Source organism: Rhea pennata, chromosome 1 (genome assembly GCF_028389875.1).
Source record: "Rhea pennata isolate bPtePen1 chromosome 1, bPtePen1.pri, whole genome shotgun sequence".
Lineage (NCBI taxonomy): Eukaryota > Metazoa > Chordata > Aves > Rheiformes > Rheidae > Rhea > Rhea pennata.
In genome coordinates this window covers 14,866,641-14,883,243 of record NC_084663.1, presented here as the reverse complement: position 1 = coordinate 14,883,243, position 16,603 = coordinate 14,866,641, and the positions used below count along the sequence as shown (strand labels likewise).

Here is a 16,603-nt window from a genome sequence, read left to right as displayed (position 1 = left end):
TTCTGGTACAGGGCTCACCGTCTAGCTGGGTCTGCTAGCTTCCAAAGCCGTTCCTGCTAGATTTTTAAGAGGACATTTCAACATAGCCTAGTGTAATGTAAAATAATTTAGTTTTCATTTTCTTGTATATTACTTCTGAATCTGCTTTTCTTTGTCTGTTTACCTGCTTTCTCAAGGATATCAGCAAAGGAAGAAAGTAAAGACGTCTTGGTTTCTGGGGGGATAAAGGGAGTCTGAATATTTTATCTTCTTCAGTCACTTTTCCTGTTGATATTTCTAAGTGAAAATAAACCAGGGCAATGTTAAGTCTTGTCATCCTTGTCTTCTTGTTGGAGGAATGGTTTGATGACTCATGTTCATTGGGAGTTTTTCCAGCTTTAACACAGCAATTGGGGTGTTGCATGCTTTAAAAAAGCAAGCTTTCTTCCTACTCTTGTAGTTAAATAATCATGAAAAATAACAGCAAAAATGCATAAGAGTCTGAATAGAAATCCCATTTTTTTGAATTCTCACTTTGCTTTTGATATTTGTGATGTTGTTCTACTGTTTCACTCACAAGATTTTTATAAGCAAAAGCATAATTTCTAATTTAAAAAATTGGATGCTATAGAGTTTCCAAATCTGCTTTGGACTATCTTAAAATAAATAAAAATTGTACTGAAGATACTGTATTTTTTCAGTACAGAAGAACCTCTGAAAAGTACTTCTAAGTGTAAGGTGATGCATACAAGTGACTGACCTTCCACTTCCTCCACTCCTGTTACCACTGCTTAGTTGCTTCTTGGAGCAGCATGGTGGCAGAGGGCACTAGTTACCTGTTTACTGTGACTTTCTTTTTTTTAGGGAAGGGAAGGATGTATTATTTTCCAGTACATACGCTAGTGTATTTCACAGACAGTGCATAAGAGAGCACACATTAATCTTCCTTAAAATATTTGAAGTGCTCTTCTCCTAAACAGGTACTCATTGGTTGCCGTATGTTGAGCACATTTGCTACATTCAGTGTCTTCCCTTGCAAGATGTAGTCCCTATCTTTTTTTAGTTTCTTTTTTTAGTTTCCTTCCTACACTCTCCCCAGCTTTCTTATCCTTCTTTGTATACTGTCTCTAGCTGTCTATTTTTGCCTTGGCAATATACCTTTTCTCCCTGACAACATTCTTTCTTCTCCGGTCCTCTCCCCAGGAATTTTGCTTTATTTTTCTTCTGCTTGATTTTCCTGTGCTGGTACCAATTCCTGCTGATTTTTCTTTTCTTCCTAGTTTTTTTCCTTAACCTAATACTAATGCTTTTAATATTTGATGCGTGTTTCCTTTGCTATAAAGGGAGCCAGGATGATCATCATTAGGCTTTGTCTAGGCTAGATTCTCCAGTCCTGTTGCAACTTGAATTATCTGACTTTCAGCATGTATCTTCTGTGACTGCAAACACATATTTTAAGGAATGGTGAATAGGATTGTGAAACTAGAAGAGGATACAGATAATTTTCAGTACTCTTTCATTAGACTTTTGTTTAACATTGTTTTCTCAATTTTTTGCCTGTATTTATAAATAAGTGAAATGCTGTAGGTATAATATCAAGGAGGGACTCTTTCTCTGAGACCTTAGTGATAGGATTCCTGATAAATCTGCCTTTTTTTTCCCATTTTATTTTTCCTTTTGATGGCTTCATCTGTTTTGGTATAGTTCCCCCCCCCTTTTTTTTTGACACCAAAGCTTGTTTTAGTTCCTGTAGGTTTCCCCCTCCCCAAGACGTAATTGACATTGCTGGCAGTGTGCTCAACACTGTGTATTGTTTAAAGTCTTGCTCTATCGGCTGCCAAATTAGGACAGTATGTTGTGTGTTTCTGCCAACACTGAAAGGTGAAATTGGGGTATTTTGCTCTGGTCATGTATGCAAGAAATATATATAGGTTCTAACTTCTTGATTTTCAAAATAAGAGATTGTGTGCGTATGGACATGCATAAGTGACATCATTCGCTGCCTCATTGAATGCCAGTCCTCAGCGATGTGACCTGGGAAGGAGCTGGTCGGGCGGGAGCAGAGGAGAAGGTCAAGTACTGTAGTTCTGAACGGCCTCAAAATCAGCTTCATATGATGTAGGAGAGGGTGGGGGATGACGAAGGACAGCATGACAGTGTGGTTAGCTGCTGAGCGATGTCACCACACATTTGCAGAGTGGATGCTGGTGAGTTACCAGCTACATCACTGCATTCTTGCTGCCTAAGAAACTGTTTGTAGCCGGCTTTTAGACAAGGCAATACCAAGTTTCTTGTGTGATTGCTGAATAAGTAATGGGGAAGTGAGTTGGAGAAGGGGGTATGTGAGAAGAGAAGAGGCAGAACTAAGAAGATCTTGAGAGTGTTAAAGTTGAAGAGATGTGGAGATTTGTAGAGCAGTAAAGCACACTGAATTTTTCTTCAGTAATGGCTATTTATGATGCATTTTAGATGAGATATTATTTAAAAAATGCAATGGAGAAGTAAATAGCCTTACTGATTGCAAGATCAGATCTATCTGGACAGGCATTTGCTTTCTATAAATTCCTCCATTATTGTTACTTTTAGCGCCCTCTTTTTCTTTGGGAATTTTTAGATGCCAGAATTTTTTCAGAGAAGATTTTGGTTTTTCATTTCTCATATTTTTTCCACCTTTTCCTTTTCTTCCAGATGATACCTTCTTGTGACATCTTTAATTACCTACATCTTACAGTAAAAGATTAGAGATACTTCTCCAAATTCTTTCCAATCATTTGTCGTTGTATATGTATAACATTGCTATTTGAGTGATCATCCCATTTCTCCAAAAAGAGCAAATGCAAAGCAAGAAGATATTTCGACATATATTTGCAAGTGTGCTGTGTCTTATATATAAAACTAAAGATATTCCTTCTATTTTTGAAGTCATTCAAAAATAGAAGGCTTTCAATGCATTTCCTTAATAAAAAGCACCTCTCCTAAATATTCAATAATAGATATTCAATACATATGTATTATACTATAATTACGTGCTGAATTTAGAAAGCCTGAAGTATTCTGAAGTATTGAAGCTATTTCTGTTCCTCGTGAAAAAGAAAGTGTAAAGACTTTTTTTTTCTGCTTTAAGATTTTGGCTGAGTGCCAGGTTAACATGGTAAGGTTTAATGTGTGTATCAGTTTAAATAAATATCTTCCTTTGTTAATACCATGTCCACTGTTAGAGTAGGGAGAAGCCCAATAGAGGAAAAAAAAAAAAGCCTGTTCATGCTGCTATGTAGATGCAGGGCACTGGCATTTATTGATTGAAAATATTACACCAGAGAAACGCACTTAAATTTTAATTAGAAAGTTCCTCCTTTTGTAGGCACTGTGCGCATATTTAAAATTTGTCTTCGGTACAATTTTATCTTCAGTAATAGTTTTCAATTTGAATTATTCTTTATTATAGCTTTCTACTAAAAATCCTGTTTCTGAAAGCTTAAAATTGATTGGTATGTGGGATTTATTTTATCTCTGTAGTTTAAAAATAAGTATCTCTGTTTAATTTATTAAAATTTTATTTTAGAATAGTGAAGATGCTATAGTAATAGAGAGCTATGCTTATGCTCAGCTATGGTGGTTATTGCTTTATTGTTGCTACTAGTTGTCCATTTTAATAGACTGTGATTTTTCTCCTCTGTGCAGTGTAGTAATTTTTGCTTTCATTGGCAGTTCTTATGCTCCTAGGAAAGCAGACCCATGTGTGGGAAGCAGGTAGGATTACAGTTAGTGCACATACATTTAAGATGACTGGAAAGTGGTAATATTTTTTCTTTGTTTCTTCTGCTTTCTGCTAGCTGTGTGCTTCACCTCAGAGGTAGCAAAGGCGTTGGGCAGACTTGTTTCCAGATGTCATGGTCTGATGCCTCCTTCTTCCAGTAACTGATGTTGATCTGACAAGTGCTAACAGAGGATTTCAAAGCATCCTTAAAGAGTTTGTATTAACCTTCAGTTGTCTTTTCCACAAGCAACCAGCTGTGAAGAACCTACCTGAGGATCTTAGGATGCTATTTTGTCTTAGATGCTTAGCTCTGTTCAGATTAGGAATTTCTAGATTTGTTTTTATAATAGGAAGGTTGCTGTGAAACAGAGCCTTAATATTTTATACAGTAGTGTCACTGACTCCTGGAGTCTAGTGTACACAGTGGCAAAGGACCTGGACAGCCTTACTTATACAGCGGTTATGCAGAGTCCAAATTGAGCAACCAAAGGGAAAAACAGCAGGAATATTTAGAAATTATTTGACATGTATGGCATAGTGCAGCCAACATCAAAATCATGGCTTTTGGCAGTTGTAACAGCTACTACAGACGTTCCTCCTTACCTTCATTTCACAGACACGCTGATTTCTCCTTCTTGTAAGATCTCTCTGTCATTCTTCTCTTCCCTCATCTCCTCCATTGTAATCAATAAGGGACATGCTATATTGAAATCTGACTGCGAGAGCTATTTACTGTTCCTGATGTTCCTGAAGAGTTATGTTTCAGGTAAGATGATCAACATCCTGGACCCATGTTCCTATCTAGTGGGACACAAAAAAGAGTTGGTGAAACTTGATGCTGAGTCCTCTGGCTTGATTTATGTTCAGGATGACATGTACTTTTTTGATGGAGCTTTGTCTTAGGACCGATTGTCCTCTTGTGAGTCCAGAAAAGGCAAAACAAGTCTTGTCTGTTGTTCTAGAGAGACAGAGCTAAAACCATCCTATTTACAGCATAGAGTTCAAGGAGTATACAAATTTGTTAAAACTAGGTAACTGGATAAAAAGCATGGATAAGCAATATGGAAACAATGTAGGTACTATATTGATCAACACAATATAAAAGCTTTGACAGAACATACTCAAAAATACTGAAAAACAGCCTGTGAATATCCTGTCAAAATATCTCAACTCAAAAATACTTCTGTTATAAGGATTTTTAATTTGAAAACTTATAACAAAAAGTAAAAATATACAACTCCTTAGAGTGGTGAATAATAATAAAAAGTAAGGTAAAAGAGAAATCCTAACTCAGTTTGAGATTATAACATGTATCTAATAATTGTGACCCAGTTTAATCCTTTTGGGTAAATTATGTAGCTTCATCTGCTAGGAGAGTCGGAATCAGAGTCAGAATGCATGCAAGACTTCTTGTGTCATCCTGTTACTCTGTAGAAGGTAACATATGCCTGACTCAGTGTAGATGAATAGAAATCTGTTTTTTCCCTAAGGCTGGACTTTAGTTTGTCATTCCACAATGTCTGAGCGATTTAACTTTTTTTCTTGAAATATTAAGAAAAAAGCACATAACAAATGAGTGGAAAACAATAGGATCTGAAAATGTGAATAGACATTAGGCGTTTGGACAAATTGCAGACCTGAAAGAAAATGATGTTGTCAAAAGAATTCTAGCACAATGATTGTACACTAGATCAAAAAAGCAAAAAATTAGAAATAAATCAGACTAGAAATTAGCAATTATCAATTCTGTCTGATGAATGAAGACTGTAAAGATATTAGAAGTGACCTAGTTAAAGAGGTTGTAGAAAAAGTCCAACTTCCTTCAGCTTAGACAGAAAAGTTGACATTCAGACTAATCTACTCTCTTTAGAGAAGGTCTGCAAAATATATCTAATCACTTACTGTGTTTTAACTAGCAGAGTAATAACTTCTTAAATTACTGTCTGTTTAGCTAGATGTTTTTGATTGTTCCTATTTGAAGATGCTTTTTCCCTAGAAGCAGGAAGCAACTGGCAGCCTGTTATAAAGGACAGGAGGATATGTTTTAACATTCTTAGCTGAATATATTGAGTTGTTTTCCTAGAATGGATATACTTTCAGGAATAAGCTTTGTATTTTCCAACAGCTCTAAGAAATGTTTTTAGCTCTGTCCCTGACCCCTTCAATAGACAGGATATATAAATACATACGATTAACTAGAAAATGCCAATAAATACGCTCATATTTGGGATAGTTGATGTTTTCTTTGGTATGCTCTACCAGTATTTAATCTCACAAGCAGTTACGCAAAAATGTGGTTGATTTTTTTATTTTTGTTTTTGAAGAACAGCTTTTTGCACAACCACAGATTTTTCAAACATTTATCGGGCAGAGTAGTAGTTTGGCTTTTTGCGGGGAAGAGGAGAAGTAGAGAGGACTTTCTTTTTTTGCTCTACACTTCAGGGTATCTTAACTAGTGTACACCAGGGAGGAACCTGGGCACAAAGGAGAGAAGAGTTCCTGATAAGAGAGAAGCCAGGTAAAAGCAACAATTTGGTGTTGGGAGAGTAGCTGGTATAAGGAATGTTGCCAGACCAAGGAGAACTAGATGAATGAAGAGTTCCTCTTAATCTCATCTTTGTGCCTAATTGGGCATTTATTGATAAATACTACAGCCTAGCAAGAGCAAGTGCCAGATTATGTCAGCAAGACTTAGCTAAAGTTATGTGAGTGTCTTAAAATAAATTCAAATCCATAGTTAAGTTTAACCGTGGTGCTGTTTCCCTGGGATAATAAAGGGTAATTTTTAGAGTAGTTATAACATACCCTTAAAGCTTTTCTTCTTAAATACCTAATGCTTTATCAAGTTTATCTGCAAACAAAAATTTTCTTATACAAGCATAAAGAAGAAACTCAAGAATTTGATGATATTAAAAGTTCTTCAGACATATTTGCTATGAGACTTAGGCTGATATTTATATATTTAAATATTTAGAAAACTGAAAGGTAGGCTCATCTATATATATGATGTGCTTTTTCACTTTTTGGAGAAGTGGAAAGCAACCTGAATTTATTATTGAAGGATTCAAACCTCTGGTTTCCATCCTGAGCACGCCTGCAATGCCGGTTTCCTCCTTGTCGTGTTCCATTCCTTCCTGTATCCCTGTTCTTCCACATCCTCCTCCTCATGGAGATTCAGTGAAATGAGGTTTTAAAATGGTAGTACTGGAGTTGCTATTTTTCATGAATAAAATGTCTCCCTTGGTAAGTCCTTACTAGAAACAGAAAATTTCATGACAAATTGCCTTGTTTCTGAAATACTGTCATCTTCCATTTTCCTCTGTGTAAAAAAGGCAGCACAGGCTGCCTTGCTAAATGTCTTTCCAGTAGTCTTTGGCCTCCCTTTGTGTTAATGGGAATGATGCTAAAATTACTAGGACTGTTAACTTGATGGAATTTGTCTTTAAGAATCTGTGTAGTTGTCTCTCTCTGATACTGTTGGGGAGTGGCTACTGTTTTGAAAGAAGATTGGTATTCTTTGGAATTTTTTATAAAAGTATTATGTACCAACCTCCCAGGAAAACTAATTTTGGAAGAAAAAGCAGTGGTATTAACAAATTCTTTAAAAGTACCTGTGCAGGAAATTCCAGTAGGCTTTTAAGTATATAGAAAATTTGAAGAATCAATGTTTCTATATCTTTGAGATCACTAGGGTAAGAGCTGGTGCAACCTACCATTTCTTAAAAAATAAAATAAAAAGATTAACATTGTCAGCTTAATGTACCTGTAAATATGGAGTAAATACTGAATCCTGCTCTGAAAGAGAATAAATATGGCTATTTTTGAGAAAGATTTTTTTTTTCATATATAGCAAATTAAAGATCACTGTTTTTGTAAGTTCCAATTTAACTGTGAAAGCGCATGTGTCAAATTTTGTAACTTTGAAAAAGTTACTTATTTCCATCTTATGCATGGAAAAATGAAATATTTTTTTCATCAGATTTTTCCCTTGGTTCCTGTAAATCACTTTTTTTCTGGGCGGGTATTAATTCCTGTTAGATATGCCTGCAGTGCTTAGCACCAGCCGAGCTTTGGCTGGCGCTTGTGTGTCTGTCTGCAGCATGTACAAATGAAGGCCCTGCATTCCTGCGTGTGTCTTTCATCCAGTCTTTACTACTTGTGTATGGCTGGAGGGGAGGTGTTTTTTAAAACAAACTCTTGTATTTACGTTCTGAGCAGTAACTAAAACGTGGGTCTTAAATACTGTATATTTTGATAATACTGACTTTCGCTATGTCCCTTTAGAAAAGGAGAAGGATAGCTTTATCGGTTTGGAGCTAACAGTTTTTTTTAAATGCTGATCCGATGTTTGAAACATGGCTTAATATTAAAGATTCTTTGCAGTTTTCGCAAGCCTTTGGCAGAAATATTATTTAGGATGCTAAAGGGGAATAAAAGTGAAAATATTCAAGCCATCTCCACTACAAGAGATTGCAAACAGCTGATTTTCTGTCACGTATTCCTTTTTAAGAAAGTCACCTGCTTATGTTTCAGCATTGCTCTGACTGTTACGGATTAGAGGTCATTGCTAAAGAAGTCCACATGGCTACTATTTTGTCTTTCAGTGTTGAACTCAGGAGAGATCTGTTAACCAAAGAATACAACATTAAAGATCATTTAAGATGCCTGGGCAACCTCCTGTATTCTTTCAACCTGCTCATTCTTGATGTCTTGGAATCAAAATTCATGACTGTACACAGACCTTGTCACATGGATATTTAGTTGGCTTGAGGGCTAATGTTTTCCAGCAAGATATTAATGAAAAATTCATACAAAGTAGGAAATTATTTTCCAGAATCACTTATCAAAACAGAAGATTTCTCTATAAGAGTAGGTGAAAAAAGCAGATCAGAAATTCACTGAAGACTTTATGCCATTAAAAAGAAGCAAGCAAACAAGTTTCTCTGGGTGTGTAGGGTGACTGTATTGGTATCTCACTTCAGTCCCATTGTATTGACTGACACTTCTGACAGTATTTTGCATTCCTAAAGACTCTTATGCATCTCAAATCCACTGTATCATAGTCTTGAAATTCCACATGAACTGATCTTTCCATCTTTTTGAAATTGCATAGGGCACTTGATGCAAGAAGAAAAGATACCTGCTTTATGTTGAGCTTTGTTCTATTACAGTAGGAAACAACCTTTCAAGCCATCTCCCTAGGTCTTTATGGTCATATAAAGTTGCTGGAAGACCAAGCATCATCATCAGAGATACACCTTTTTTTTTTTTTTTTTTTTTTTCCTTGTCTCTGGCTAACAAACTTCTCCATCTGAATAGCAAGGAACATTATTTTGGGGCACAAGCACTATTCTGCTTCCAAAACTTAGCAGCATCTGGGAGAATATTTTATTATTGAGTAATTACACCCTTTCTGCTTCCATACTGCCTCACTTTTTTTTTTTTTTTTTGGAAATGAATGTTCATAAGTTGATCAGGCTTTTCTTCTTCTGAAGAAACTGCTGGTGTCTGAGCTTATGATGCTAGCAGTTCAGTTTGTAGAATGTTTCTTGTTTTAAAGTACACTACCTAGAATACAGAGATCAAAGACTGACTCTCTCAAATTGTGTTTGTATCTGTTGGCTATTTTTGTCCTACGATACCTGGTGCCTTGGAAGGAGCAGGTTAATTTACTGCCTTCTTGAGTCCCATTTACTCTAGCTCTTGTACAACAGCTCTCCACAGCTCAAAACAAGATCTAGCCACACAAAATCAGGTTAACAGTAGTGAAGAAAGGCATTTCATGGGTTCAGGATTGAAAATTTACTTAGAGTTGTTTGTTTGGTTGATTTATTTTGCATCATATTTTCAGTTCTGTCTTTATGAGATTTTTTGGAAGCAGGATTGTTTATTTTAATAGTGCCATTAAAAGTGGAGTCAAGTTACAGGGGGGATGAGAGTCATGATAGGAAACATGTAAGATAGGATACTACCGCTTGTAGTTCTACCATGACTGGAAGAAGGAAAACAAAGAAGGGAATAGCTTAGGATGGGTTTTGGTAAGGCAAGATATATTTTAAAATACTCTGATATGTACTGTAGCACAATCATTTTAGACATTGCACAGAAAGTAGTTGAAAGAAAATAGCTAAACATCTTTTTATTATCGGAGTAGATTAACAAAACATATGGATGAGCCTGTGTATTAATAAACAGATATTTTTCTTGCTTCTATTTTCTATGATGTTTATCTTATAAGCACTTCGAGGAATCTTATTTGCAGGGGTTTACATTGCAATAAATTGAAGTTAATATATTTATCTACCACTTTGTGTTTTCACTGTCCCCAAAAGAAAAAAGAAAGCCATGAAAAGACTCCTGTAAGAGTGGTTCACTGCTTTGGATAAATTTCATAATGTATTATTGGTAAGATATTTTGATCTTGAGTGAACATGTTGTAGACCACTGAGATATTCTGTTTGCGGTAGATACAATCAAGTTTTTACTGAAATTAAAAAAATCAGTTGACTTTGAAAGAGTGGTGTGACTCTGATATCTTCCCATATGTCATAAGAAACATTCTTTGTACTGTTATGTACTTTGTTTCTACTTTTCCATCTGTGCTAAACAGGCTCTAGGACCTTTTTCTTTTGTTAGTGGAGAAGTCTTGTGCTTTGCTTATTGGTAAAAACAAGCAAATAAAACTCCAGGCTAGATACCTCTGTTCTTTGTTTCCTGTTTGTATATCCCTCAGAGCTCCTAATTTCTCTATCAGATTGTTTTTTTATCCTTTCATGTTATTGAAATAAAATAGCTTTTCTTCTTTGATGGATCTAATGAGTTTCTTGCCTTATCCTTTCTGACATTGTTCTAGATTTATTGTGGAAACTTTCTTTAGGTTTCTCTATTTGTTCTTGGAGCCATTGGTATGATGCTGTCCTACAAATCCCTTTTAAGAACTCTGCCAGTATTTCTTTGTAGGGCTCTCTTCTCTGTTTTTCCAGTCTCCAGTCATCTTTTTTTTTGGCAGAGCAAGTGATCTCTCTCTAGGAAGAGATCCCTTCCCATTTTTACTTCATCAGATGCCTTTTCGTCTGAGTCCGTCCACACCTGAAAAATCTCAAACTAGGCTAAAAAGAAAGGATGAGCCCAACTTCCTCTGAATGGTTAGTGTGTGCTTTGCTTTGGTTAACCAAATAAATAAATAAATCCTGGTAATTAGGAAGTCATTTGGGCAGTGCAGAGCCTTTCTGAGCTTGTTTTTTGTTTTCATTTAATTGCAATTTGAATGGTATGGTTTAGAGACTTAGAGTATCTGCTTTGCTCAGGTCTTGGATGAGAGCCAATTGTCTGACGCTTGTTCTGTATACAACCTAGAGTGCTCAGAGCGGGCTGACAAAGTGTATGGAACAATTGATGAGCTGGTGGCAATGATTTTCCATACCTGACTTTATTTTTTAATTTGGGAATTTGATTGCATTTACTGCTGCTTTTGGATTTCTGGGCAGTAATTTTCATTCATTTTATCTTTCTTCATCCAGAGTGATCTATTCCTGTGGATGTGGTTCTTACAATGCCATCTTTTTGATGCCTCAGAAATCAGGACAGTCCGGAAATCTTCAGTGAGACTGTAGTTGCTTGCTCACTAAGCAGAAGTATTTGCAGAATATTCACTACACTGAAGTGCACTGATCAATACAGTTATCTAATTAACTCCTAACATAAAAGTCATTTAAGGTGGTGATTTTTTAATCCATAACTGGTGTTGGTGCTGAATAGCTCAGCATTTACCTCCACCTTTGTGTCACGCAGATAAGGTTAACCAAAAGTTGAACTCTTGAGTTCTCTGAGTCAAGCTGCAAGGGCTGGAAGCAAGAGACTTTCAAGAAGAGCTGCTTAGTTGCAAAACTTCTTTTTTTTTCTTCGCTTTGAGTTTAACAATTGTTACTGCATGTTGCAATATTCTAGGCTATGTCTGTGAAGGCTGCCGATTGGATGGTAGGGTAACCAGTATTTGGACAGGCTCTTTCTTTGGACTTGGAATAAAATTTGTGTGCTGTAGTAAATTCTGTATATAAGCCCAGATTTCTGGATATGTAATTTATAAATAAAATAAACAAATGATAACATTGTTTCTGCAGCTAGCTTTCTCTCATGGCTCAAAAGGCACTTAGTATAAAACTCAAATGGGTATACATCTGTTTTATTTTGGTGATATTATTTCTGCCATCTGTTTTTTATCTAGAGTGATAGGGACAGTATCAGCATGACCTTGCAGGTACAAAGTGGATATGGAAAGGTATGGTGTTGCTTTAAAAATTGTGGAATTAAGTCCTCTTGCAAAAACCTCGGATAACAGAGACAAAGTGTAGGTAAATGCCAAATGAGAAAGTTTCTCAAATTGACAGGAAAGGGGCAAAGAAGGAAAGAAAAGAAAAACCCAAGTTAATTATTTAATGCTGTAGTGGAAATTGTATTGACTCATATGTGAAATAGTTCATTAATGATTTTTTTCTGTGAAGTCTCAACTTATTTAGACAGATCTTTGATACTGCTGAATAAAAATGAAATTAGGATATTTGTTGCAATAGCCATACAAGAGAAATTTTTTTTTCTGCATCTTTTTACAGCATGCCTGAAGCTTGAGGCAAATAAGCTTATATCTTGCATTTTATTTTAACATCTTGAAGTGTGTAGTTAGCAATGAAACTTAAGTATAATTATCTCTTAGCATTCATTAAGCATTAAGATAGTATGAAAAGCCTGCTTGGAGGCTTTCTTACAGGATGGATCAGTTGATCACTCTATTCCAAGCGCTGTGGATTTTTTTTTGTTATAGAATCCTAGTCTTGTAATTTCTATCTGTATCGTCAATTTTAAATTTTAACATGGTTAAATAACTTCATTAGGAATTAAAAAAATGGATTATAAGATGCATATTTAGTCAATTGGTGCCAAAAACCTGTGGGTAGGGCAATTCCAAATTTATCAGTTTTATCTCTATCCAGAATCGAGGGAAAAGAACCTGACAGATCCTCCTTCTCAGGGCTAAGCCCTCAACGGGCACTTCCATAGAAAGAAAGAAAAAGAAAGTATGGCATGCTAAAGGGATAAGCTATTTTCAGCAAAACTGTCAAAACTGTCTCCTCCATCCACAAAATTTTCTGTGATGTAGCTGTTAGTACTGATAACATAAATCTACTAGCAAAGTGTGTAACAAAGCATCCTGTTCTTGTTGACCATATTGGGTCAGAGTATAAAGAGAGAATCAATAGGGAATTACCAGTGTGTTGATCCTTAAGGACACAGTGCATCCACGGCTCACAAACTCTTTGGGTCAGTCCGAAGGCAGTGCAGCTTGGAACTCCAAACTTTGCTATTCTGTGGAAATGGAAACTGGAAGAAAGTAAAGTTTGTGGAATCACAGCAGGAAGTTTAGATTAGGAAAAAAGGCACGGCAATCTATACTTTTTTTTAGCATGTGCAATATGAAACAGTCTATATTTGGGGACTTGTCAAAGTAATTTTTTCTGAATTAACTATCTAAAATTATCTTAAATGCAATCTCTTTCAGTTTTCAAGCTGAAATTCAGTACTGTAACTTTATGTTCATTTATACTAGGTAATACATTGTAACACACACAGATGCTTTTGCGATGTTCTGAATTACCTGATTGAGTCTTGTAGGAAATGTTTTTGATTACCCCTTGCCACTATTCTGCACTGCCTTCATACAGTCTAAACATCAAGATGTTGGAAAGTACAGTGTTAGGATAACTCTAATATGATAACCTCCATCTCTTTTAAACAGTCTTCAAAATAAGTAACAATATATCCAGTGCATTGTGTAACTTGAATGATCGGCACTACTGTCATAGGTTGCACTGAAAATCTGTTTTGAAATAACAACATGATTGTTTAGATGAAAACTAGGCAATGTTAAAGCTGTTCTTGAAGCCTTTATGAAGTGCAGCATCATTCTTAATGACATACTAGAATTGTCTTTTTTTTTTTTTTTTTTTTTTTTTTTTAACCCTAACATACCTAGCTCTTTCACCGAGTGAGTGGTTGCTCAGTGTTTTCAATTTTTATTCACTGTGTAGGTCTTACTTAAGACCTGTCAGCGGAGGGACACCCGCTGCCTCAGGTGGGCAATGGTGAAGTAAGCCTGGCTTGGTCCTTGTGGACGTGCAGTAGACCCAGTTGTGTGCATACAGACCTTTCAGAGGTACAAGCTGAAAGTGCTGGGAAGCAACTGCAGAACTTAGATTCCTTTTGTTGGAGGATTATCTGGCCAGATACGGTTTGGGAAGAACAAATGACATGCACTTAAATCAGAAAATGATCCCTGTAACTTTAAAACTCTGCAGTAGAGATTGGAGATGCTAAATTGTTTTAAAATTTGGGTAAAAAATATATAGTTTCTCTTCTGTTTTTAGAGATTTCTGAGACTTTGTATCTATAATTATATATATATGTGTGTGTGTGTGTATATATATGTATACATACTATTTATGAAAAAATTCCAAATTGAGGCACTCTCATCATAGAATTTTTAATCACAAATAGTTGATGTTTACTTAAGCTGTAAAAAACTGAATGTAGTCTTAATGTTGCACAGCCCTTCCCAGTATTTCTGTAGGTGGCATTCCTACCTCCAGCGATGACAGAATCTTAAAATGATGTTCTTACTTGTGATGGAATCTTTTTTTTTTTAACAGCAAATATCTTAAAACATCTTAAGCATATAGCTCCAGATAATCTGAATTCGTTTTTCAACCAGATGTTTTGTTTTGATGTGATCGTGTGAAACAAGTCACAGATGGCCCAAGAATGTATCTTATCTTTCCTCTTCCCCTGTGCCACTCCCCCCCCCCCCCACGAGAGCGGCCTGCTGGTAAAAATTGATCTGGTTCTCAGTGTTTCTGTTCTGGAGCTGAGGTTAGACTAGTAGATGCTTCTGTTGGTTGGTTGTGAGTGCTAGAATGGTAATTAATGTATCAAAAAATAATCGAAGAAAGATCAAATATTACTTTTCAAAGTATACTTGAATGAAATTAAATGCAGGACACTAAAATAAAAAATTCCAAGTATGTGTAGAATTTTCTATTTATGATTTCTAACCCATGTATTCAAGTACTGATTTAATACTTCATTCTTTGTGACAAAAATGATTCAAAGAGCCATATTTTTCAGGGCTTTTGAAATGAAGGTTTCTGAGGGTAGCAAATAATGTTTACATAATTAAACTGAAAAGTAATAAATGCCATAAACCATTTACTTTAATTTTTTTTCTTAGAAGCGCAAATTTGTGCATCAATTAGTAGTTGTTACGATAAGAATCGTGTAGTGAATGTGTCGGCTCACCCTACGCAAAGGAAACCCCCCTCTGCTCAAAAGAAATGGTACTTCCTGCTTTCATAAACAGTCATGTGCATAGTTTAGCAAGGCCTGATGCCTCTGGAGCTTTTTCCTTCATAGCCCGATTGAATCAGTCTTCACAGAAGTACTGTGAATCTTGTGGCCTCATTTTAAACAAAAGGGATTAGGAAAAAAAAATCAGTTAGTTATAAGACTTTGGAAAGCAAGGGCAGGCAATCTTGGTTGTGAATATTTTCTGATTTTTCCAGAAATCAAGCAGAAGATTGAGCTGCTGATGTCAGTTAACTCTGAGAAGTCGTCCTCTTCAGAAAGGTACAGCTACATCTCTTGCATGAACAATTAATGGTGTAGCATTGCAAAGCAGCAGCATAGGGCTTTTTTTTTTCTTTGTCAAGTTTGCTAATGTTGTTGATGTATTGCATGCTGGTTATTGTAATGTATTAATTGAGCCCGTGTTTCTGGGGTTAGCTTTGTGCCTTTTTTCAAAGGTTTATTGATTTCTTCCCCCCCCCCCCCCTTTTTTTTTTTTGATGAAGTCTACTTGGCTGCAGCATGCAAATCATAATACAGCAGGCTACTGGTTTGTGTGTGCTGATTTGGCAAACCTTGTTCCTTTTTACTTTCATGCAAACAGTATCTTGATTTCTAAATTTATTTTTAAGGATGTGTTTTTGTTATGTTTTAGAAAATCATTCAAAGGTTATAAAGGGTTCTTTTGAATTTAGGTTAATAGAAAATATAACTTGGTGAAGCGTTTCATGTCCTGTTGTGTGGAAAGGGAGTGTCCTTTGCAAAGTAGCTCAGGAATCGCAAATCCTCAAATTAGTCACCTTCTGTAAGATAGATGTGATCCTTGTTCAAGTCTGTGCTAGGAAATGGAGCAGTCACTGCATGCAGTAATGGTTCATGCCTGCAGGTAAGGACAAAATGACTCAGAAGTGTTTTTAAAGCAATTATTTTATCTGTCAATCAGATTATAATAATTTTAAATAGCTGTTTCATTTTAAAGAAATATTTTGAGGTACTAAATGCACAGTAAGTTTTCTGACATGAAATAATCTCCAAGTGACTATTTTTTTGTTTTTAAAAGATCAAGCCCGTTCATTCCTGTTTTGCTTGAGGCTCATTTGTAACAAAAATTTATTGATAAAATTGCTTAAGTCCAGAAGCAACATAGTATCAATTTGTGTCAAATTATTTATATTAATCATTTCAGCTATGTGCGAAAGGCCATCTGAATGTTATATTTTGCCATTCTAATATTTGGTATTGGCAAAAAATAGCTATTAATTTACTGCACTCAGACTGTTTAGCTGAAATTATCTAAAGTACACTATTGAATGGCTCAGCATAATAAGACATGATAACGTGCTGAAAGCTATCTTAAGAAAACAGGGAAAAAGACAAATCTTTCAAAATGAGCAAGTGCTGTGTGACATGCATGATTTTAAAATCAAACTGAGCAGTTCAGTTTGAAGTATATTTATGGAAGATAGCAGGAAACCA

At 35.7% G+C, this 16,603-nt stretch overlaps 1 protein-coding gene across 4 annotated transcripts in view; it reads left to right on the top strand.

Annotated features, from left to right (window-relative positions):
* Positions 1-15,215: 15,215 nt before the first annotated feature.
* The window catches only part of SRPK2 (SRSF protein kinase 2), a 98,656-nt gene continuing 97,268 nt past the window's right edge, over positions 15,216-16,603 (top strand). For all 4 annotated transcript variants that reach the window (XM_062581972.1, XM_062581989.1, XM_062581983.1 and 1 more), the window contains exon 1: positions 15,216-15,409. In XM_062581972.1, coding sequence (XP_062437956.1) covers positions 15,372-15,409 — 38 coding nt within the window. In that variant the 5' untranslated portion in view covers positions 15,216-15,371. The remainder of the gene's footprint in view (positions 15,410-16,603) is intronic.